This window comes from Muscardinus avellanarius (genome assembly GCF_963383645.1).
Source record: "Muscardinus avellanarius genome assembly, chromosome: 22".
Classification (NCBI taxonomy): domain Eukaryota; kingdom Metazoa; phylum Chordata; class Mammalia; order Rodentia; family Gliridae; genus Muscardinus; species Muscardinus avellanarius.
Window position 1 is genome coordinate 6,050,547 of NC_137808.1, and position 23,625 is coordinate 6,074,171.

Consider the following 23,625-nt stretch of genomic DNA (forward strand, 5'->3'; position numbering starts at 1 on the left):
GAGGGTTGGGGAGGGGGTGTCTGGTTCAGAGGCTCCTATTTGTAGAGCCAGCCAAGCCATGTTTCAGAAGGGTACCACTTACATGACAGGTTATCAGGGTTGTCAGAAAGAGGGCCCTTTATCCATCAAAACAAACAAAAAAAAAACAAGCCAGGCATGGTGGCCCACTCCTGTAATCCCAGTACTTGGGAGGCTGAGACAGGAGAATCGCAAATTCGTGGCCAGCCTCGGCGACTTAGTGAGGCCCTCCACAACCTAGTGAGACCCTATTTTAAAATAAAATATAAAACAGAGCTCAGAGGTAGAATGCTCCTGGGTGCCAGCCTCAGTACCTAGGAATAATTATCATCATCATCCTCACTGATAACTGCAGTTTCTATGTAACATGGTTAGTTTGGATTCAAGCAGATGTAGATTGGATGCTGGATGGCAAATACAAGCTGCCCAACTAACCTGTAGTCTCAATTTTCTGGCCTATAAAATCAACACAATAGCACTGATCCCACAGTTTACCTAAGTATCACCTTGATTAAATGAGACGATAAGCCGTTGGGCAGTATCTGGTATATAATAAACGTTCAACAACCAGCAGTTCCTCTCTTCCTTTATGTTGGGTACAGTCCTCTCTGCTCAAGTTTCTTATAACATAAAAGCCTTTGAAATTTAAAACACTGACAATACCAAGTTGCTATGGACTGGATGTTTGTGTTACTCCCAAATCCATATGTCAAAACACTAATTTCTAATTGTGACGCTTGGAGGTGGGGCCTTTGGTAAGTAATTAGTTTAAAAAGATCATGAGAGCAGACTCCCCAAGACAGGTTGGGTGCCCTTCTATGAGGATGCAGAGACCAGAGCCTGCTTTCTCCATCCTGTGAGGATACAGCAAAAGGCCCTGTTCACCAGGCAGAAAGGGAGCCCTCACAAGAGCCAGTTCCTGCTGGCACTTGATCTCAGACTTCCAGCCTCCAGAATTGTGAGAAATAAATATCTATGGTTTAAACTACCCAGTCCCAAGGTCTTTGTTATAGCAGCTCAAGCTGTCTGATACACACAGTGTTGGTGAAAAATCTCATACACTATTAGTGTGAATGTAAACTGGTATACTTTCTCTGTAAAATTGGTACTATCTACTAAAGTAGACATAAACATATATATGTTCTATAACCCAGCCAATTCCACTCAGGGAATATATCCAACAGAAATAAGAGATTATATCCACCAAAGCACATATATAAGAATTGTTCACAGCACCATTATTCTTAATTACTCCAAACAATTTAAGTATTCATCAATAGCAGAATGATAAATTGTGACATCGTCATACAATGGGTCAGCAATGAAAAAGAATAAACTAATGCTTACATAAAAGAAAACAGATCTCAAACTGGGCATGGTGGTGCACGCTTGTAATCCCAGCATTTGGGAGGCTGAGACAGGAGGATCTCGGTTTGCGGGCAGCCTCAGCTACTTAGTGAGGCCCTCTGCAACTTAGTGAGACCCTGTTTCAAAATAAAGAATAAAAACTAGATAGGAGGTAGAATGCCCCTGGGTTCCATCCTCATACCCATGAAAGAAGAAAGGAAGAAAGGAAGGAAGGGAGGGAGGGAGGGAGGGAGGGAGGAAGGAAGGAAGGAAGGAAGGAAGGAAGGAAGGAAGGAAGGAAGGGAACACAGCCAGGCATGGTGGCACAGGTTTGTAATCCCAAGACTTGGGAGCTGAAACAGGAAGATCACAGTTCATGGCCAGTGTCAGCTACTTAGGCTTCCGCAACTTAGTGAGACTATTTCAAAATAAAGAATGAAAGATATGGCTGGGGGTGTATCTCAGAGGTAGAATGCGCCTGGGTTCCATCCCCAGTAGCAAAAAAAAAAAAAATTTATGAGCCCAAAGTCAAACTAAAGAAAGAAGGCAAATGCAAAAAGAAATTATACTTCGCCAGGTGTGGTGCCACACACCTGTAATCCCCAGAACTTGGGAGGTTGAGACAGGAGGATTGCGGGTTTGCGGTCAGCCTCAGCACCTTAGTGAGACGCTGTTTCCAAATAAAAAATAAAAATAAGGCTGTGGGTGTAGCTCAGAGATAGAATGCCCCTGGGTTCTATCCAGACTACCACACACACAGAGAAGGTTATACCTAATGATTATTTTTATATAAAGCTAAGAAGCAAGCAAAAATAATATATGGTAAAGAAAGTAAAAATGTGGGTACCTATTGAAGGAGAAGTAATGATTGGAAGTGGTATTACAGAAGCTTAGATGACTTTGGTTGTGTTAAATATCTTGACTTGGGCTATACTTTGTAAACTGTACAATTATTATTTCTGTACTTTCATTTATGTCTGTTTTATACTCGCAATTTTAGAAAGCTTACAGAGAAAACAAACATCTAGCAGAAATAACAAAATGAGGGTCATCAGACCCAGAGCTCCTTCAGTCTGGGACTAAACTCTGGGCCACTTGTGTATCTACTCCTTCTCCACTGCTAAGGTTATTAGAGGACTGCGTGACCTGATGCTCCTGCATCTCTTCCTTCTCCACTGGTCAAGTTCTAGTTCAAGTTTCAGGTACCTCATACATGGACAACCAACACCTGCTCCTACTTGGCCTCCTACTTGGCTGCCCAATTCTTCTCATCCCTATTTTCTACACTGTCTTCTCAGAAGCCCTCCTAAGCATCACCCTGGTCAAGTCAGCCCCCTGACAAAATACATCCTACTTTCACTGTTCATAGGATCAAATAAAAATCTCTGAGCTATGCACTGAACATTCACTTTGTCGAACCCCAACCAACTCTTCCAGGATCAACTCCTGATTCCTCCTTATCTTGACCCACTACTCCAATAAAATAAAACAAAAAAGTCAAATAAAACACAGCCTCTGCTTTGCCTTTCTTTTTCTACTTACTAAAGAAAAAGAACTTGGGAGGAAAGAAGCTATTTTCTGACCTGACGAAAGGCTAACAATGTCTCTATACTCTCCAAACCTGTGTGTGTGTGTGTGTGTGTGTGTGTGTGTGTGTGTGTGTGTGTGTCTCAATACTGGGGATGGAACCCAGGGGCATTCTGCCTCTGAGCTACACCCCCAGCCCTATTTTTTATTCTTTATCTTGAAACAGGGTCTCACTGAGTTGCAAAGGGCTTCACTAAGTAGTAACTGAGGCTATCTTCGAACCCCGATCCTCCTGTCTCAGCCCCCCAAATGCTGGGATTACAAGCATGCACCACTACACCCGGCTCTAGCCCTCTCTTTCTCTCTCTCTTCCATTCTCCTTCAATATTTCCTTAGGTGTGGTGGGGGTCATACTTTAGAAACTTCAATTTCACTCTCAAATGGTAAATATTGGCTACAAAATACAGAGAATGAATATAGTTCCTGACAAATAATAAAAGTTATCTTACCACTCTATTCCTGGGCTTCCTTCAAGATAGTGATGGTGGAAAGGATGTTTATTTCTATAGCACTTGAGAGTTTTCAGAGCACTTTCATCCACTGATGGCCACCTGGTTGGTCCCATAGTTTGGCGACTGTGCTGCTATGAACATGGGTTATGTGTGTATTACTGTAGTTCTCTGGTTTCAACTCCTTTGGAAAGATACCCAGGAGTGGGATAGCTGTTCCAGAGCACTTTCATAATCTACTTTATTCCACTTAAGTCCCACAATTGTCCTAGAAAATAGGCATTCTCAGCCACACTTACACATGAGGACCCCGAGGCTCGGATGAACGATAAGGTTCCCTTCCAGTTCTCAGATCCCTGGGACTCCATCGATGAAGTGTGTTCCTGACATCTTCCTGCCACTCTTATGAGCATGTAACTCACCTGATCTCCACTTCTCCTCCACCACCACCTGTGTGTTCCTCCCTGCAGGTACTGCCCTCCTACTGTGGTTATAATCTCGATATGTTGACTGAGAGCGCGGTGCTTACCATCCCGCAAGTATGAATTTCCTAGGGGCTTCCAAGATTAGAAGGTCTTAAAGACTGAAAGAATAAACTTTCTTTGTGCAGTACTGGAGATTGAACCCAGCATTCTACCTCTGACCTACACTCCCAGCCCTTTTTATTTTTTGTTTGAAACAGGAACTCGGTAGGTTGCTGGGTCTCACTAAATTGCACAGACTGGCTTTCAGTCTGCGATCCTGCTGTCTCAGCCTGCCAAGCACTGGGAATACAAGTGTGTACCACCATGCCAGCAATAATAAATATAAATGGTGAAATTTTAGGCAATGTAAGATCATGTAGCAGTAGTGCTTGGAAAAACTATTCAGGGCCCCAAGAACTTCATATGCCTTCAAGATTTTTTTTTCCTTCTGGTACTAGGGATGGAACCCAGGGGCATTCTACCTCCGAGCCACACCCCCAGCCCTATTTTTTATTCTTTATTTTGAAACAGGGTCTCACTGAGTTGCAGAGGGCCTCACTAAGTAGCTGAGGCTGGCTGTAAACCATGATTCTCCTGTCTCAGCCTCCCAAATGCTGGAATTACAAGCGTGTGCCTCCACGCCCAGCAAGATTTTTTTTTTTTTTTTTGAGGTCTACTATCAATCAAGCTGCTAGGTGCTGAAGAAAAAAATAGAACATGGCCTTCACCCTAAGGGAACACACCACCTACCCCACAAGCGCCAAGCACCAGTCCTACCCATAGCACTGACATTAGCTTAAAGGATCATTTTCTGGACTCTACAACCAGATGTTTTTGCCCAGTTGAAACAAATACCCAAGAAAGTATTCTAGGCACTGCCACCCATTCTTCTCCATTGACAATGAGTGTCACACTCAAAAGCAAACCAACTAAATTCCCAAAAGATAAGGACAAAGATTTCATGTTTTTGTTTTTGCTGTGTGTGTGTGTGTGTGTGTGTGTGTGTGTGTGTGAATGGAGATTGAACTCAGTGGAATTCTACCTCTGAGCAACACCCCCAGTCCTGTTTTATATTTTTAGTTTGAAACAGGGTCTCACTAAGTTGCTAAGGCTGGCTGCAAACCTGTGATCTTTCTGTCTCAGCCTCCCGAATACTGGGATCATAGGCCTGTACAGTGGGATGCAAAATAATCTTGGATCAAGGAGTTTCTCTCCTGAAAATTGAGAATTCTTTGTAATTATGGTGAAAACTAGAAGCAAACACAGTTCTCTAATAGATACGTAATTGAAAAAATTATGGTGTACTGCATTAAAAGTTATTAAGACTATGTAAAATATAATTATTAATGTTTCACATATTAAAAAGATATGAAGTTATTTATAAGCTAAAAATGAAATAATAGCTATACAACAATCACAATTACGTAAAATATATTTGTATTTGGACAAATATTGGAAGAGAATATGGAAAAATGTGAAAGCAGCTGCTCTATTGCTATGGTGAAATTATGAGAGAAACATTTTCTATTTAAAATTTCCTTCAATCGTGTTATTATAACAGTAAATTACACTTTATCACATTGTCTGTTTAATGCCCTGTCTCCCCCACTGAACTAGAAGCTTTGTGAAGACAGACGGTATCTGTGTGTGTGTGTGTGTGTGTGTGTGTGTGTGTGTGCGTGCGAGAGATAGTGGGGATGGAACCCAGAGACTTTCTACCTCCAGGCTACCCTCCCAGACCTATTTTCTATTTTATTTGGAAACAGGGTCTCACTAAGTTGCTGAGAGCCTCACTCAGTAGCTGAAGCTGGTTTCGAACCTGTGGGATCCTCCTGTCTCAGCCTCCCAAGTACTGGGATTACAAGCGTGAATCACCACGCCCGGCTTCAATACAGCATCTCTTGTGCTCAGCATTACAGCACCAATTCCTACTGAATAGTTCTTGAAAGAATGAATGAAACACATGAGAAACTTCAAAATAAATAGCACCCAGAAAGAGAAAGAAGGTGAATTCATCTGTTTGTTTGTTTGTTATTGGGGATTGAACCCAGGGCATTCTACCTCGAAGCTATACCCTCAGCCATTTTTAATTTTTATTTTGAATCAAGGTCTCATTAAGGTGCTGAGGGTTTCACTAGCCTGCTGAGACTGGCCTCAAACCTGCAGTCCTATCTCAGCCGCCCAAGTATTGCAATTAGAGGCATGTACCAGCAAGAAGACAGATTATTAAAAACAAACAAAAACAGCATTTGGAAAGCTGAGACAGGAGGATTGTGGTTTGCAGATAGGGTTTGCAGATAGCCTCAGCTACTACTGAGGGAGGCCCTCTGCAACTCAGTGAGACCCTGTTTCAAAATAAAGAATAAGCCGGGCATGGTGGCACACACTTGTAATCCCCACGCTTGGGAGGTGGAGACAGGAGGATCGCACAGGTTCAAAGCCAGCCTCGCTGGCTTAAGAGACCCTGTTTCCAAATAAAAATATAAAATAGGTCTGGAAGTGTAGCCCGGAGGTAGAAGGGCTTCAGGAACCCCAGTACCACCAAAAACAAAAGACAAAAAACAAAATAAAGAATAAAAAATAAGGCTGGGGGTGTAGCTCAGAGGTAAAATGCCCTTGAGTTCCATCCCCAGTACCACCAAAAAAAAAAAAAAAAACTAATCTCTATGTGCTTGTTTCTAAGATTTAACTGGGGGTGGGGGGGGGTCAACCCACTGAAGAACCTCTGAGGAATCTTTCTTCCCTCCAAGTGACTGCCAAGATCTCTGCTCCTAATGCGTCTGAAGGCACAGTCTTCTGGAAGTTACAATCACAGCAGAGAGCATCCAAGGTTCCCAGGGCACAGGAGGAGTCAGGAGGAGCCGGGACTTCAGAGATCCTTTCCCTACCCCAAGCTCACCTTAGACCATCAGAACCTTCCCTATGACTACAGCAGAATTAACTGCAGAAGAGGATGTGGAACAAGGCTATGTGAAGAAGGAAGAGAGAGAGAGAGAGAGAGAGAGAGAGAGAGAGAGAGAGAGAGAAAAGAAAAAATAGATCAGACAACCTTTTAGCCGGACGACGTGGTGGTGCACACTTGTAATCCCCGCGCTTGGGAGGCGGGGACAGGAGGATCGCACAGGTTCAAAGCCAGCCGCACTGGCTTAAGAGACCCTGATGCCAAATAAAAAAGTATAAAAATAGGTCTGGGAGTGTAACCCGGAAGTAGAAGGGCTTCCAGGAACCCCAGTGCCACCAAAAAACAAAACAAAAACAACCTTTTTAGTAGGAACTTAAGTCTGATGCCACTCCGAGTTCTGGCTAATAAATAAAATTACTTACTGAGAGCCGGGCGTGGTGGAGCACGCTTGGGAGGCGGAGACAGGAGGATCGCGCTGGTTCGGAGCCAGCCTCGCTGGCTTAAAAGACCCTGTTTCCAAATAAAAAAATATATAAATAGGTCTGGGAGTGTAGCTCAGAGGTAAAAGGGCTTCCAGGAACCCCAGTACCACAAAAAAAAAAAAAAATTAAGACACTTTAAGGGAATTGCATTCTGGAGAGAAAATCCCCTTTTCTGACAACTTAAAATTGGTCTGAAATATACCAGAGGCGCCAGAAGGACTTCTAAGTCATAAAAGTATTATAAGCGTTAACAAAAGCACACAAGGAAAGGAGACAATCTTTAAGTTATTTTCCAACCAACCTACGCAGCACCTGGCACAAACCATACAGGCTCTTTCCAGTTTAAGCAATTTCTCATCCATCCTTGGCGACTCAATTGACTACCACGGAGCTCTGAGAGGAGTTCAGGAAAAAGGGCGCAGAGTAAAAAGGGTCTCAATTTTACTCATTTATTTATTTGTTTGTTTGTTTGTTTGTTTATTTATTTATTTTGGTGCTGGGGGTGGAACCCAGAGGCTTTCTACCTCCGGGCTATACTCCCAGACCTGTTTTCTATTTTATTTGGAAACAGGGTCTCACTAAGTTGCTGAGAGCCTCACTCAGTAGCTGAGGCTGCCTTCGAACCTGCACGATCCTCCTGTCTCAACCTATCAAGCGTGGGGATTACAAGCGTGCGCCACCACGCCCGGCAAAAGGGTCTCAATTTTAGTTGGCAGTCTACGGATTCCAGTACTGCAACTTTAAGCAAATCACAATCTCTCAGCCTTGATTTCCTAATCTAAATAGGAAATTATGCCAATTCATCACATGGTTAGGAAATAAAATCAACATACATACCAAATTATACAGCTTTACTTAAATATATAAACTTATTACAGAATTGCAAATGCTACAATTTCCTTCCAGGGTCATAGCTGAATGCATTTTTTTTTCCCAACCAAAACTGACTGCATACGTATCTGGAGGCTGCAGGAAAATGAGTCGCACCCTACTTTGCCACGTCAACTGAGAGTTTATTCTTTCAAGAGAAGACTTTTCATGCAGCTAGGTGGCAATAAAGAAGGGTTATCAGATGGGTGTGGAACATGCACCTGTAAACCCAGTACATGGGGAGGCCCAGTATAGGAGGATAGCAGGTTGAAGGCCAGCCTCAACAACTTAGCCAGACCCTGTTTCAAAATAAAAATTAAAGCCGGGCGTGGTGGCGCACACTTGTAATCCCCGCGCTTGGGAGTCGGAGACAGGAGGATCGCGCAGGTTCAAAGCCAGCTGCGCTGGCTTAAGAGACTCTGTTTCCAAATAAAAAAAGTATAAAAATAGGTCTGGAAGTATAGCCCGGAGGTAGAAGGGTTTCCAGGAACCCCAATACCACCAAAAACAGTTTTTTAAAGAGCTGGGGGTAAGCGGGGCATGGTGGCGCATGCTTGTAACGCCAGCATTTGGGAGGCTGAGGCAGGAAGATCCAGGTTCACAGACAGCCTCAGCTACTTAGGCCCTCCGCAACTTAGTAAGACCCTGTTTCAAGATAAAGAATAAAAAATTGGGTCGAGGGTGTAGTTCAGAGGTAGAATGCCCTTGGGTTCCATCCCCAGCACCACCACCAAAAAAAAAAAAAAAAAAAAGATAGAGGTGGGGGTGTAGCAGAGAGATAGATAGAATGGCCCCTGGATCCATGTCCATTACCACCAAAAAGGAGGAAGGAGTATGGCTCTGAGATAGAATGCCCCTGCGTTTAATCCCAAAAGCCGGGCGTGGTGGCGCACGCTTGTCATCCCCGCGCTTGGGAGGCGGAGACAGGAGAATGGCGCAGGTTCGAAGCCAGCCACGCACTGGCTTAGGAGACCCTGTTTCCAAATAAAAATGTAAAAATAGGTCTGGGAGTGTAGCCCGGAGGTAGAAGGGCTTCCAGGAACCCCAGTACCACCTAAATAAATAAATAAATAAATAAATAATCTCATACCAAAAAACAAAACAAAACAAAGAATGGTTCTCGTTCTCCCATAATCTTAGAGCTAAAATTCTACTACTCATGACTTAAGAGAAGTTTTTCTACTTCCCAGCTTTTTCTATGAAAATGCAAAAACCTGAAAAAGATTGCCAACAACCATGAACAGCCCATAGCTAATAATAACTGAACCTCCTGAGAACTAAGGGCCAGGAAATAGGGATGCCAACAGCAATGCCTATATTTCCCAAGAGTCTGCTGCTTTCAAATTTTCAGTCTCGTCATCTTCAATCACCATTATTTCCCCTAAATTTCAGCCTCTAACATTCCTCCAGACTATTTTCTGTCCCAGAAAATAAGAAATTTTGCGAAACTGCATGTCCCAATTTTGTTTCAGAAAATGTTCACCTCTGTAATGTGTCCTAGGGTATGAGACTAAGAGCACCAGTGGGGAGAGAAGGCACTCAGAACAAAATTCACAGGAAGGCCTGTGTTTGCCCCAAAATTCTTCCTCCAGTCATCAGAAAAACTTCTTGTGACCACACTTAAAGGAAATCAAATGGAGAATCCTTCCTTTTACCTACTCTCATTCCCACCTTTGGTTAGGATACACACACACACGCGCACACACACACACACACACACACACACACACACACACACACACTGGAACCCAGGGGCATTCTACCTCTAAACCACACATCCAAACACCCAGCCCTATTTTTATTTTTTATATTTCTGAAACAGAGTCTGAGGCTGGCCTCGAACCTGAGATTCTCCTGGCTCAGCCTCCCAAGTGCTAATTACAGGCATGGGCCACCATGCCCTGCTACACTTTCAACTGTATTGAAATCTGTTGTGTGCATTACAGTATGCCAAGTCCTTCTGTAGACATTATCTCATGAAGAAAGCAGGGCAGGTGCCACTATGCCATGTTCAAAGGTGAGGAAATTGAGATTCAGAGAATAGTATCTCTGGCCTGAATGAAACTGGTCTCCACCTTCCTGTCGCCTTTTATTTTATATGTGTGTGTGTGTGTGTGTGTGTGTGTGTGTGTGTGTGTGTGTGGTGAAGATGGAACCCAGGGGCTTTTCTACCTCCGGGCTATACTCCCAGACCTACTTTATACTTTATTTGGAAACAGGGTCTCACTGAGTTGCTAAGAGCCTCACTCAGTAGCTGAGGCTGGCTTCGAACCTGTGCGATCCTCCTGTCTCAGCTTCCCAAGCACTGAGATTACAAGCGTGCGCCACCACGCCCGGCCTATCGCCACCTTTCATGGTGCTGTTTACTGGCTTTCTGTGTCCGAATCTAGCAGTTTCTGTAAGAGAATTCCTAGCTAGCAACAAACAAAATTAAGCTACATGCCCTTGGAAGACAAAGAAGTCTAGAAAATGGCTTGAAGAACTGATATTTTTGCCCACTTAATACAAGTGTCCAACCAGATTAGCTAAACCCCTAGTTCTGTGGCACCTGAGACAGTCCAGGTAAATTATAAAGTCAAAGACCTTCGACTGAGTCCTAACTCCATCATTTCCTGGCCATTTGAGTTTGGGTAGTCCTCTTAACTTCCTTAGGCCTTAACTCCTTTGTTAGGTAAAATGATTAAGTAACATTAAGTAATATTACTTAATATTAATATTGATTACGGATAGTATTATCTAGACTAAATGAGGTATAAATGTGAAAGTACTCAGTGTATAAAGTTTTCACAAATAAGCCAGCTTATGTACATCTTCCCTGGTGACTGTGTGTGTGTGTGTGTGTGTGTGTGTGTGTGTGTGTCTCTAGGGATGGAACCCAGGGGCATTCGACCTCTAAGCTACACACACACACACACTCTGCCCTATTTTGTATTCTTTATTTTGAAACAGGGTCTCACTGAGTTGCAAAGGGCCTCACTAAGTAGCTGAGGCTGCCCGCAAACCCACGATCCTCTGGTCTCAGCCTCTCAAATGCTGGGATTACAAGCGTGCGCCACCACGCCCAGCTAGGTGACTGTTTTAAAACACTAGTAATTGGTGATTTCTAATATGTCATGCAACAAGCTACTCCAACAAAAAAAGAAGGAATATGCATCTGGGTTTGTTCTACTTTTCAAAAATTTTTTTAGTGTCACAGAAACCTGTCTACAAATGATGTTACCTGACTTGAAGGGGCCCATAAATACTCATGTAAAAAGCTGTTGTCTTAATTGTGTAATGAAAGCCTGCTTGTCCTTGTAAAATATTTATTGAGCATCTCCTATAGACCCACCGTGATGTTAGACAGTTTTGAAGTTTATTTCCACTGATTCTGATAAGACATCTATTTTATCTACTTACCATAGATGAAGAATCTGAAGTTCAGAAGGAATAGGAAATTGCCCAAGGTCAAACATGTGTCTGGCTCACTGCGGAAAAGAAATCTTAGTATTTGTAATCTTAGTATTTGGAAGGCTGAGCCAGGAGATCTCAGGTTGCGGTGGTCTCAGACTCTGTTTAAAAAATATAAAAAATAAAAAATAGGGCTGGGTGTTTGGATGTGTGGCTTAGAGGTAGAATGCCAAGGTGTTAAGGCAAGGAGAACTCTGGAACATTGCTACCAAGTAATCACAGAGTATGCCAGTTGGAAGCATGGGTGCAGGAGCTAGACCCCCAGTTCGAATCCTGTGATCTTTAGTTTCTTCATTTGTAAAAATCGGTTAATAATAGGAATCCACTTCATAATCTCATACATGAGTTAATATATATCTACTTTGTGGTACTGAGGATGGAACCCAGGGGTCTTCTACCTCTAAACTATACTCCCCCACCACAACTTTATTTATTTATTTATTTTGAAACAGGGTTATTCATTGGGTTGATGAGTGTCGCACTACTTGCTGAAGCTATTCTCGAATCTGCGATTCTCCTGTCTCTGGCTCCCAAGTCCTGGGTGTACCCACCACACCCAACTAGCTAATACATCTACCTGAAACAGTATCCGCCAGGTGCTGTGGTACATGCCTTCAATCCCAGTACTTGGGAGGATAAAACAGGACGACTCCAGGTTTGAGGACAGCCTCAGCAACTTAGCAAGACTCAGCAACCTAGTGAGACCCTGTTTCAAAACAAAAAATAAAATAGGGCTATGAGTATAACTTAGGGGTAGAAATCCTCTGGGTTCAATCCCTAGTACCCCAAACAAACAAAAAACAGCACCTAGCTGTAACATGACAGTGGATTATATATTATGATCATTTCACTCCACTTGTCCAATTTCTCCCTCTTTTCTCTGCCTGAAACCCTGACAAGAAGCAACCAAGATATGTTCTATATACTTCTGACTCACTACGGTCAGGTTTTTGTTCTTTATCTTCCTCTTAACTGAAATGCTTCTCTCCTTCCTCACCCATTCAAATCCCAATCATCCTTCAAAGCCCAGCTCAGATCCACCCCTTCTGTGAAGCATTTTCTAATTTCTCCCATCCACGGGGTGTTCTTCCTTTTCTGAACAATCCAACCTTTAGAAATGACTCAAGTTCAGCTAGGCGTGGTGGTGCGCGCTTGTAATCTCAGTACTTGGGAGGCCGAGACAGCAGGATCATAGGTTCTCAGCCCGCCTCAGCTACTCAGGCCCTCTACAACTCAGTGAGACCCTGTTTCAAAAGAAAGAATAAAAATTAGAATATTTAGCCTATATTCCTAATTTTTGTTGGGAGGGGCACTCGAGATTGAACCCAGAGGCATTCTATCTCCACGCTATACCCCAAGCACTTTTTTACTTTTCTTTTTTATTTTGAAACAGGGTCTCACTCGGTTGCTAAAAGTCTCAGTATGTTGCTGAGGCTGTCCTCAAATATACAGTCCTTCTGTCTCAGCCCTCCAAGGATAGAATAGAAAATAGGGCTGGGGGTGTAGCTCAAAGATAGAATGCCACTGGGTTCCATCCCCAGTACTTAAAATTCTTGATGTGTTCTCAAAGTTGAAAGCATATATTCTATATCTACCTGAATGCAAATATTTCACTGGTTTTATAGCCTTTATGGCAACTAACACACTGGTGTTAGTAGTTATGAGCTGGTTGGTCACTGATGTCCTCTTAGCTAACTCTTAACGTGTTAGTGAACACAGACTCTGTTGAACTTAAAAGTACTCATCAGAAGGAGACTGAGACCAGAGAGGACAATATGTTTGTATGAATCTCGAGGGTCACATCACAAGGTCCTAAAAAGAAAGGACTCACTCTACATGACTGGTACCTACAAGAATAAAAGAAAAACAGCTGTTACATTTTTATTAGTATTGGGGCCCTCCAAGGACTCAATCCCACAAGGCTGAAGCCTCTACATACAGGATTAAATGAGGCTGAAGAGCTGGCCATGGTGGTATACACTTGTAATGCCAGTACTTGGGAGACTGAGACAGGGGGATCACAGGTTTGAAGTCAGCCTCAGCTACTTAGTGAGGCTCTCAACAATTTAGTAAGACCCTGTTTCCAAATAAAAAATAAAATATGGCTGGGGGTATAGCCCAGAGGTAGAAGGCCCCTGGGTTCCACTCCTAATAACACACACACACACACACACACACACACACACACACACACGCATACACACATACACACACACACAGTCAACCTAATTTCCTGTTGAATTAATAAACATGTGACATTTAAGATAAATAAATAAGCCCCAAGTGGTGGCACACACTTGTATTCTCAGTACTTGGGAGGCTGAGACAGGAGGATCTCAAGTTCGAGCACAGCCTCAGCAATTTGTGAGGTCCTCTGCAACCTAGTGAGCCCCTGTTTAAAAATAAAGAATAAAAAAAGGTCTAGGTTGTAGCTCAGAGATAGAATGCCTCTAGTTTCCATCCCCAGTACCACAAAAAAAAATAAAATAAAAAAAAATAAATAAAATCAGGCTGAAGTTATTGTGTGAAGTAGTCAGGCCCCCTAAACAGAGAAAATAGATAATAGATAATCCTGGAAGAGGATGATAGTTGTACTTGGGAAGACTAGAATGAAAGAATAAGACTAGACAAGAGGACTAAAACAGACATTTCAACTTGACAAAGGTTCCAGTAATCAAAGACATCTCAGTGCATCCAGGGAGAGAGAATCAGAGGGGACAGCTCTTCTCCAGAAGAATCAAGCAAAAATGGACCGTTTATGTACACCAGGGGGGGCTGAATGAGACACAGGCAGACAGGTACACCGGCTTCATGTACGGGAAAGTACAGGCAACTCTAATCTAGTATCAATAATTAATACTGTTATAGCACTTTCTATAAAGACTTCCATATACACCACCTGTCATTGACAATGCACATCAGTTAATGTAGCTGTTGTTTATAGAGAACTGAAGAGTTTCTTTTCTCATTGTTGACATTTTCATGAGTCACTCACTGGACCAGTGATTTCCGAAAATCTTATTTTTTCCTACCAAAAACTGGGGATACTGAAGCCGGGCATGGTGGCGCACGCTTGTAATCTCAGCATTTGGGAGGCTGAGACTGGAGGACTGTGGTTCGTGGACAGCCTCAGCTAATTAGTGAGACCCTGTTTCAAAATAAAGAATAAAAAATAGGGCTTGGGTTTAGCTCAGAGGTAGAATTCCCCTGGGTTCCATCCCCAGTACTGCAAAAAAATAAAATAAAATCAATCTCTCCAATTACTTAAATACTTTTTAAACCCGTCTTTATTTTAGCATTCTACAAATTCAGAAGAGATCAATATTCTTAAGATTTACTGGGAGGCTGCACTACGACTTCCTATGGAAGCACCAGAGAAATTATACTGGACACTTGTGGCACCTGCTTACTGAATACTATCTAGCTATTTAGACTATCTATACTGCAAGACAAATTTAGCAAAATCAGCTTGAGAGCAAAACAGCACCTTTGTAAGTTACTATGCTTGTTCTAACAGGTTTCTGCTCCTTAATTCATAGAGGCCTTCCAATAAAACCATTCATCACTATTTAATGGAGATTTTTGTTGTTGTTTTTGTCTGTTTGTTTGTTTTTTTGTGAGTCTGGGGATGGAACCCAGGGGCATTTGACCTCCGAGCTACCTACACCCCCTGCCCTATTTTTTTTTTTTAATTCTTTATTTTGAAACCGGGTCTCACTGAGTTGTAGAGGGCCTCACTAAGTAGCTGAGGCTGTCCACGAACGGCGATCCTCCAGGTCTCAGCCTCCCAAATGCTGGGATTACAAGCATGTGCCACCACGCCTGGCTAACGGAGTTGTTTTTAACAAATTGAGACATATATTAGAAGAAAACAAAATTCTGCAATTCTGGGGATTGCTATTAAGCACAGAAACACAGAGGCACAGAAAGGCTGTCAAGCACTAGATTCAAACTGGGCTTATGAGTTTTAATAAATCAGTGTTACTACTTCAGAGAAAATCAGAAGGAAGTTGGGAATTAGCCCACAGAAAATTGGCTTCTATGACTCCCCTCAAAAGGCTAGTCTCGAAGGCATGGTAAATTCTCGGGTTTATGCCAGCCACTCTTCCTAGAAAATAGTATCCTCCAAGGAGAATTTCATATCTAATCCACGGAAGCATTTGTAACTAAACTCAGATCTGCAACAGCCTCAGCATATGCATACAAATAATAAATCTGCGCGCCTTTATGCACCTAACCAGCCCTTGGACTCAAACATCTTTAATAGAATAAGAAATGGAGACAGGGTGAGCAAGGGTCAGATCCTTGTGTATAAAAATGAAATAGCCATGTCATTCTCCCTTCTTCGCCCTTCTCCTGACCTACCTTCAAGACCCATCTTTTATGACATTTTCTCTTATAATTCTGGCTCTAATTACTGAAACACTAGTCTCATCCAGAGAGTCTAAATTCCTTGTCTTATGTACCCATTTGTCTCCCAGATGTGAGTATGAATTCCCCCAAAGGCCCCCACACTGCCTACCTCCTAGAAAATGATTAATACATTTTATTAATAATAATGACTATTAGTATAACTGCTAATAGTATAATATTATAGTAGTAAAATATAATAATATAATAATGAGGCAATATAACACAAGGGAGTGTCAACAGTTGAGTCAAAACAGGCTTAAATTTAAATCCTTTTACCATTTGCTGGTTATATGACGATGAATATATCACTTACCTTTTCTGTATGTGTGTGTGACACTGTGTGTGTGTGTGTGTGTGTGTGTGTGTGTGTGTGTGTGTGTGTGTGTGGCACTGGGAATTGAAGCCAGGGGCATTCTGCCTCCCAGCTACACCCTCATCCCTATTTTTTTATTCTTTTTTTATTCTTTAAGTTGCACAAGGCTCACTAAGTAGCTATGGCTGGCTTCGAACCTGCATTCTTCCTGTTTCAGCCTCCCAAGTCCTGGGACTACAAATATGCACCATCATGCTCGGCTTATTATTTTATTTTGAAACAGGGTCTCACCAGTTCATAAGAGTCTCACTACTTGCTTACCACTGACCTTTTCTGAGCCTGCTTTGTGGCCAGAATCCAATGGGGTTTCAAAATGACCATATGTGCTCCAAGGTTTGGCATATATAGTTAACCAGCCCTGTTGATTGAAACTAAGAGCACTTCTCCTAGTGAGGCTGCTAATGGCACTATACTATTCTCTTTTACCCTCCCTATTACTCTCTTGCATGTGACTTCGACATTTTCCTGGCAAAGGTCTTTTCTACTTTATCTTAAAGAGAAAAAAAGCCAATCACACAAGCCACCCAAATGACTTTTCAAAGTGGTGTCAGGATTGCAGGGCGTGGAGGTGCAGGCCTGTGACGCCAGTACTTGAGAGGCCAAGACAGGAAGATCACGGGTTCAATGCCAGCCTCAGCAACTTAGCAAGACCCTGTTTAAAAATAAACCTTAAAAGGGACTGGGAGTGTGGCTCAGAGATAGAATGCCCCTGGGATCAACCCCCAACACTCCCTCTCTTCAGGTCTACCAATGAAGAGAGAGAGAGACAGACAGACAGACAGGCAGGCAGGCAGGCAGAGAGAGAGAGAGGGAGAGAGAGTGAGGGAGGAAGAGGAAAGAGGCAGTTAAGAGGAAATAGAGGTAAACAGGTCTGCGGTCCCTCTGGGTTCCTCTGTGCCTCCCTCTCCAGAGGAACACACCAATCCAGGCTCCTTCCTCAAGCCCTTGGAGGATAAACAAAACAAGCAAACCAAAGCCCTTCCTCACATTCCTAAAGAAAAAAGCATCCCAGATTTCTGGCCTCTTGGTTTCTTCCCTTTACCAGTCCAATCTATCATCCCATCACCCGCCATAGGAAAACTTCCTGCTACAAACAGACCCCTCGATTAGTCCTAAATGGACCCCATTCATGCGTTTCCCAACTGGAGGTAACAGTTTTCCCAGTCTTCGCCATTCTAAGTTGAAAAAATAACACATATACCTTTAAAAAAAAAAAAAATCTTGAAGTTTCCCAGCTACTGCATAAAGGTGGATCTTTTTTATTTGTGCCCCTTTAAAAAAAAATCCAGAATATTTTATTTAGGTCTTTATCTTTCATCAGCAAAAAAAAAAAAAAAAACCACCATCACTTCAACACCCACCCCCTCCCTACACACACACACACACACACACACACACACACACACAATCAAAAACTAAAACAACAAAATACATCTACATCCCCTCCCTGCTGCACAAAATACAAAATTTTATTATTCTTAGATTTCAGCCCCGCTCTGATCGATACCTGGGCCACATCTGCATCTGAGCCACCTTGCTGCCAATCCAGAGTCCAATTTCCATTACCAATTCACTGCGTGCCTAAACCAAAAAAACCTTTTTTTTTTTTTTTTCCCTCCTCGGCCTTTTAAAAATGGCCATCTGGGACCATTTGCACCCAAGGGGTCAGGTCTGTCCCTTGCTCAGCACTCCTTCCCCCACCCCCAAGAAAAACTCTTTAAGCTCCTCAAAGAGATCGGGGGCTCCTGTCCCGTCCTGGGGGCAATCCGAGCCAACGCAGGGCGTCCTTCACCTCGGGGTCACCCTGCGGGGGCTCGCGAGCGTCCTCCCCCGCCCCCGCTGCGGGCCGCGGGACCCCCGCCCGGCCCCCGGGCTGCGCCTACCAGTCGGTGTGCGGCTCGTCCACCACCAGCAGCAGCTTGGCCTTCCTGGCGGCGGCGGGCGCGGGCGCGGGCGCGTCCACCAGGCCGGCCGAGGCGGCCGTCTGCTTCACGGCTTGGGACAGCGAGCTGAAGAAGCTGCTGCCCACCGACGGCGCGGGCTGCGGCTCGGGCCTGGGCGCGGGCGGCGGCCTCCGCTCGAGGCCCGGCGAGGCGGCCCCCGAGGGCGGCGGCGGCGGGGGCTGCTGGGGCTCCGGCCGCTGCAGGTCGGTCATGTAGCCATTGGGCAGGTTGGCGATGAAGCTGCTGTCCGACAGCCGGCGCCGCAGGAAGTTCATCATCTGGTTCGCGGGCTGGGGCGCGCGGGACGCGGCGGCGGCGGCGGCCGAGGATGGAGCCGAGGAGACAGCCGCGGCGCACTGGGCGAGCGAGCCCGCCGGCGTCGGGCTGGGGGCGTGGCCGGGGGCGTGGTCGGGGCTGGCCACGCCCCGCGCCGCCCAGCCAGGCAGCGGGGACCGGGGGCGTGGCTACGAGTGGTCACGCCCCGCGCCGCCCAGCCAGCCAGCGGGGACAAGGGGCGTGGCTACGGGTGGTCACGCCCCGTGCCGCAGAGCCAGCCAGCGGGGACCAGGGGCGTGGCTACGGGTGGTCACGCCCCGTGCCGCCGAGCCAGCCAGAGGGGACCAGGGGCGTGGCTACGGCTGGTCACGCCCCGTGCCGCCGAGCCAGCCAGAGGGGACCAGGGGCGTGGCTACGGATGTCCCCGCCCCGCGCCGCAGAGCCGGTCCCGCCCCCTCCTTGCCTCCCGCGCCTGCAGCCTGTGTGACTGACGGCGGCGTGGGGCGCGCGTGGGAGCCCCGGCTTCTCTGAGAGAGGAGGGAAGCCACAGCTTCTATCAGCTTTGGGGTTGCAGAGGAAAGAATCGCGTCCCAGCGAAGATGGAGGCGAAGGAAGCCAGCCATACTCACTCCCTCTGCAAAAAAAAAAAGAGAGAGGTGTCAGCCTCCCTACTGTGAGGTGAGAAAAAGAGGCCTCGCGCGTGTACACACACACACACACACACACACACACACACACACACACCCTGTAGTGAGAAAGCAAAGTCCCACCTCCTTCCCCAAAAGGTGCCATCTCCCCAGGCCGTCAGGTGAGGAAGAAAAGAATACGCTGCCCCCCACTAATACACACTCCACAAATGGAGAAGAGAAAAAAGAACAACTCCCTCCTCAGTGCGGAGAAAGGAAGACGACCCCTCACCCCAGACGAGGGAGTCAAGACCGCAGTGCGTTGGGAGGCTGAGACAGGAGGATAGCAGGTTTCAGGGCAGCCTCAGCAAGTTAGAGAGGCCCTCGGCAACTTAGCCCCTGTTTCAAAAGAAAGAATACAAAATAGAGCAGGGAGTGTATGTAGCTCGGAAGTAGAATGCCCCTGGGTTCCACAAAAATAAATAAATAAATAAATAAATAAATAAATAAATAAATAAGGTAAAACAATTGGGCTGGGGGTATAACTCTGAGGTAGAATGCCCCTGGGTTCAATCCCCAGTTCCGCAAAAAATAAAATAATTAATAATAACAACAACAACAACAATAATAATAATAATGATAATAATAATAATGGGCTGAGAGTGTAGGTCGGCAGTACAATGCTCCTAGGTTCAATCCCCAGTATCATAAAAAAAAAAAAAATCCACAGTGGGGAAGTAAAGACCTACCTCCTCTACTTTGAAGAAGAAGGAAGAGAAACACATCCTATCCAACCAGTCTTGGAAGGAGATGTGGGGTGTAGTTTCAGGGGCCCACCTAACAGCAGGCAGTTCTCTGTGACTCCTCCCCCACCTGAGAAAGGAAGCCAAAGGAAGGTTGGAGACCCTCTCTTCAGGACCCTATGTAATGTTCCTTCATTCTTTTTATTTATATTTCTTTTTTGTGATTCAAAAGGTTGAACCCAGAGGCATTTTACCTCTGAGCTTGCTTTTGTTTTGTTTTGTTTTTGCCTCAGCCTTTTCTTTATTTTTTTGTTTTGAAACAGGTTCTCACTTCGTTGCTAAGAGTCTTCCTAAATTGCTGAGGCTGGTCTCGAACCTGTGAGTTTCCTGTCTCAGCCTCCCAGGTACTGGGATTACAGGCATACGCCACCACCCCAGGCCAGGCTCCCCCATTCTTTCCGTCTGTTTCCCTGATACGCATTGGTGCATTTCATGCTGTGCAGAATTTTCTGGTTTTGTTTTTTCTGGTCCATTTGAAGATCAGGCCTGCCTTGACCTCCATGAAGAATTTTCTAACTGACCACCTTCCTGGGTGCATGTGTTCTCTAAACCTCTGACCTTCAGAGTTTTGTTTCCATCTTTCATCAGATTAGCATCTTTCCTGCACAGCACTGGAGCAGAACACAGCGGAAACACTTCTGTAGGCAGACCAGGGACAAATTACCCCTCTGAGCCTCTCTTCCCCAGCTAATCAAAGGGGATAAATAATACTTTTCGAGATTGTCAGAGGAAATGAGATCATGTATGCAAAACATCTGGTACATAGTAGATATTCCAGCAGTGGCGCCTAAATTATTATTATTTAAATTGGTTCTCAGGCAGTATTAACCGGGCTCAATGGAATCAGCAAGTAGCTTGTCACTAATATTGGCAGGCAGTACTTGCTTCCCACATCCCAGCTGGCACTCAGCTTGAGGCTTAGAGATGCACAATGCAGCTCTGAGCCAGGGGACCAGAGAGGTCTGCAGTCAACTGTAATAAGGCAGTGGTCTTTCCTGTCGCCATGTCCACTTTCAGGACATTTTCCATTGCTTTCAGATAGAAATGGAAAGTAAAATGATAAAATGAAAAGTGGCCCTTGTTAGGGGGAAGTTCAAATTTTCATGGGCTGGGGAATCAAGGGGAAACACAGGAATAGTAACCACAGTAAGATCAGAGAAATGCTACAAAATATTTTGGCAAAGGGGTCTAAGAGAAGAGATTCATTCTACCTGTGAGGCTCAGGAAAGGCTTCTCAGAAGAGGTGATACTGAGACGGGTTTTGAGGCATATGGAGGAGTGTACCAATAGAGAAGTAATGGAATCGCTCAGGTAGAGAAGGCAAGGAGATAATGCTACTGATGACCCCTCCGGATGGGCTGAGTGTTCCATATATTGGCTATGTTAGAGCTTTCTAAAGAAATGATAATAAAATGTTCTGGCGACTAGAATGTAAACTTTTCCTGCACAGAATTGTGTCTTAGTCATCTTTGGACCCCCAACACCGAGCACTGTCCCTAACACATGGTGCAGACTCAGAAATTTGAGAATTAAGCTGTCTCCTTACCCACTTCAGTTCTTGCCTATAAGCGAATAAAACTGATGTCACAGCCCAGCAAGGTGGCACACACTTATAACCCCAGTACTTGGAGGCTGAGACAGGAGGATCGCGATTCTCAGACAGACTCAGCTACCTAGTGAGGTTCTCTGCAACTTAGTGAGACCTGGTTTCAGAATAAAGAATAAAAAATAAGCCGGGCTGCTGGGCGTGGTGGCACACGCTTGTAATCCCCGCGCTTGGGAGGCAGAGGCAGGAGGATCGCGCAGGTTCGAAGCCAGCCGCGCACACTGGCTTAGGAGACCCTGTTTCCAAATAAAAATGTAAAAATAGGTCTGGGAGTGTAGCCCGGATGTAGAAGGGATTCCAGGAACCCCAGTACCACCAAAAAAATAAATAAATAAATAAATAAATAAAATAAGCCAGGCTTGGTGGTGTACGCTTGTAATCCCAGCATCTGGGAGTCTGAGACAGGAGGATCACGGGTTTGCAGCCAGCCTCGGCTACTTAGTGAGGTCCTTTGCAACTCAGTGAGACCCTGATGCAAAATAAAGAATAAAAAATAGGGCTGGGGGTGTAGCTCGGAGGCAGAATGCCCCTGTGTTCCATCCCCACTTCTGCAAAAATAAAAAAATAAAAAGACAGCTCATAAACATGGGAGCGCATAATTAGCAAGAGCAGAGCAGTCTATGAGTAACCAGCAAGTGGAGCAGGCGATGGATGTTCACGAGCAAGAGGAAGAAAAGAAAACCGAGCTACGACAAGATCTTACAGGGGAGGTCAGACTCAGGCCGTGGAAAACCGGTGGAATTCAGATCAGCAGGAAGGAGAGAGCAAGTACAAAATCCAGAGAGACTTGCTTGCCAGGCACAGTGGCACTCACCTGTTATCCCAGTACTTGGGAGGCTGAGACAGTAGGATTGCAGGTTAGAGGCCAGCCTTAACAAAATAGCAAAAGACTCTCAGCAACCTAGCAAAGTCCTGTTGCAAAAAAAAAAATTAAAAAGGGCCAGAAAGTGTAGCTCAGAACGTAGAATGCCTCTGGGTTTAATCCCCAGTAACACACACACACACACACACACACACACACACACACACGAATAAAATCACAGCCAGGTGTGGTGGTACACGCTTGTAATCCCAGTTTTTGGGAGGCTGAGACAGAAGGATCGTGGTTTGCAGCCAGCCTCATCTACTCAGTGAGACCCTGTTCCAAAATAGAGTTAAAAATAGGGCTGGGAGCCGGGCGTGGTGGCGCACACTTATAATCCCAGCATTTGGGAGGCTGAGACAAGAGAATTGCAGTTCGCGGACAGCTTCAGCTACTTAGTGAGGCCCTTTTGCAATATAGTGAGACCCTGTTTCAAAATAAAAAATGAAAAAATTAGGGCTGGGGGGATAGCTCAGAGGTAGAATCCCCTTGAGTTCCATCCCCACTATCACAAAAAATAAATAAATATATAAAAATCAGCCAGGCGTGGTGGCGCACGCTTATAATCCCAGCATTCAGGAAGCTGAGACTGAAGGATCACGGTTTGCGGACAGCCTCAGCTACTTAGTGAGGCCCTCTGCAACTTAGTGAAACCCTGTTTCAAAATAAAAGAATAAAAAATGGGGCAGAGGGTGTAGCTCGGAGGTCAAATGCCTCTGGGTTCCATCCCTCAAAAAAAAAAAAAAAATCAAGGAGGCTGGGATGATAAAATAAGATTGCTTAGATCTACTGGAAGCCAAAACCCTCGTCTGTATTACCACTCACTCCTTGTACCCTTGTATGGCCCATGGCATGTAAAGTGTCCTCCCATATTTGAAGGCAAGGCTCAGAGAGACTGTACTTGTGTCCAGTAGCCACCTCCCATACACTGTTTTACTCTCCATGGTTTGATTTACCTGCCGGCAGCTGCAGTCCAGAAACCTTAAATGGAAAATTCCAGGAACAAACAATTTGTAAGCGTTAAGCCGTGCACCGTTCTCAGCAGTGATAAAACCCTGCGCTGTCTTGTTCTGTGTCGCATGGGAAATGAATCATCCCTTTGTCTAGTGCATGCATACTGGACATAGTACCTACCTATTGGCCACTCAGTCACT

General features: G+C 44.8%; 1 protein-coding gene across 1 annotated transcript in view; it reads right to left on the minus strand.

The window, feature by feature from the left end:
- SYN2 (synapsin II) overlaps positions 1-18,576 on the minus strand; it is a gene marked incomplete at both ends in the record, with an annotated part of 112,163 nt that extends 93,587 nt beyond the window's left edge. Inside the window, one exon of the mRNA XM_080718030.1 lies at positions 18,239-18,576. Within this exon, the coding sequence (XP_080574156.1) occupies positions 18,239-18,576 (338 nt within the window). The remainder of the gene's footprint in view (positions 1-18,238) is intronic.
- Between the last annotated feature and the right edge of the window lie 5,049 nt (positions 18,577-23,625).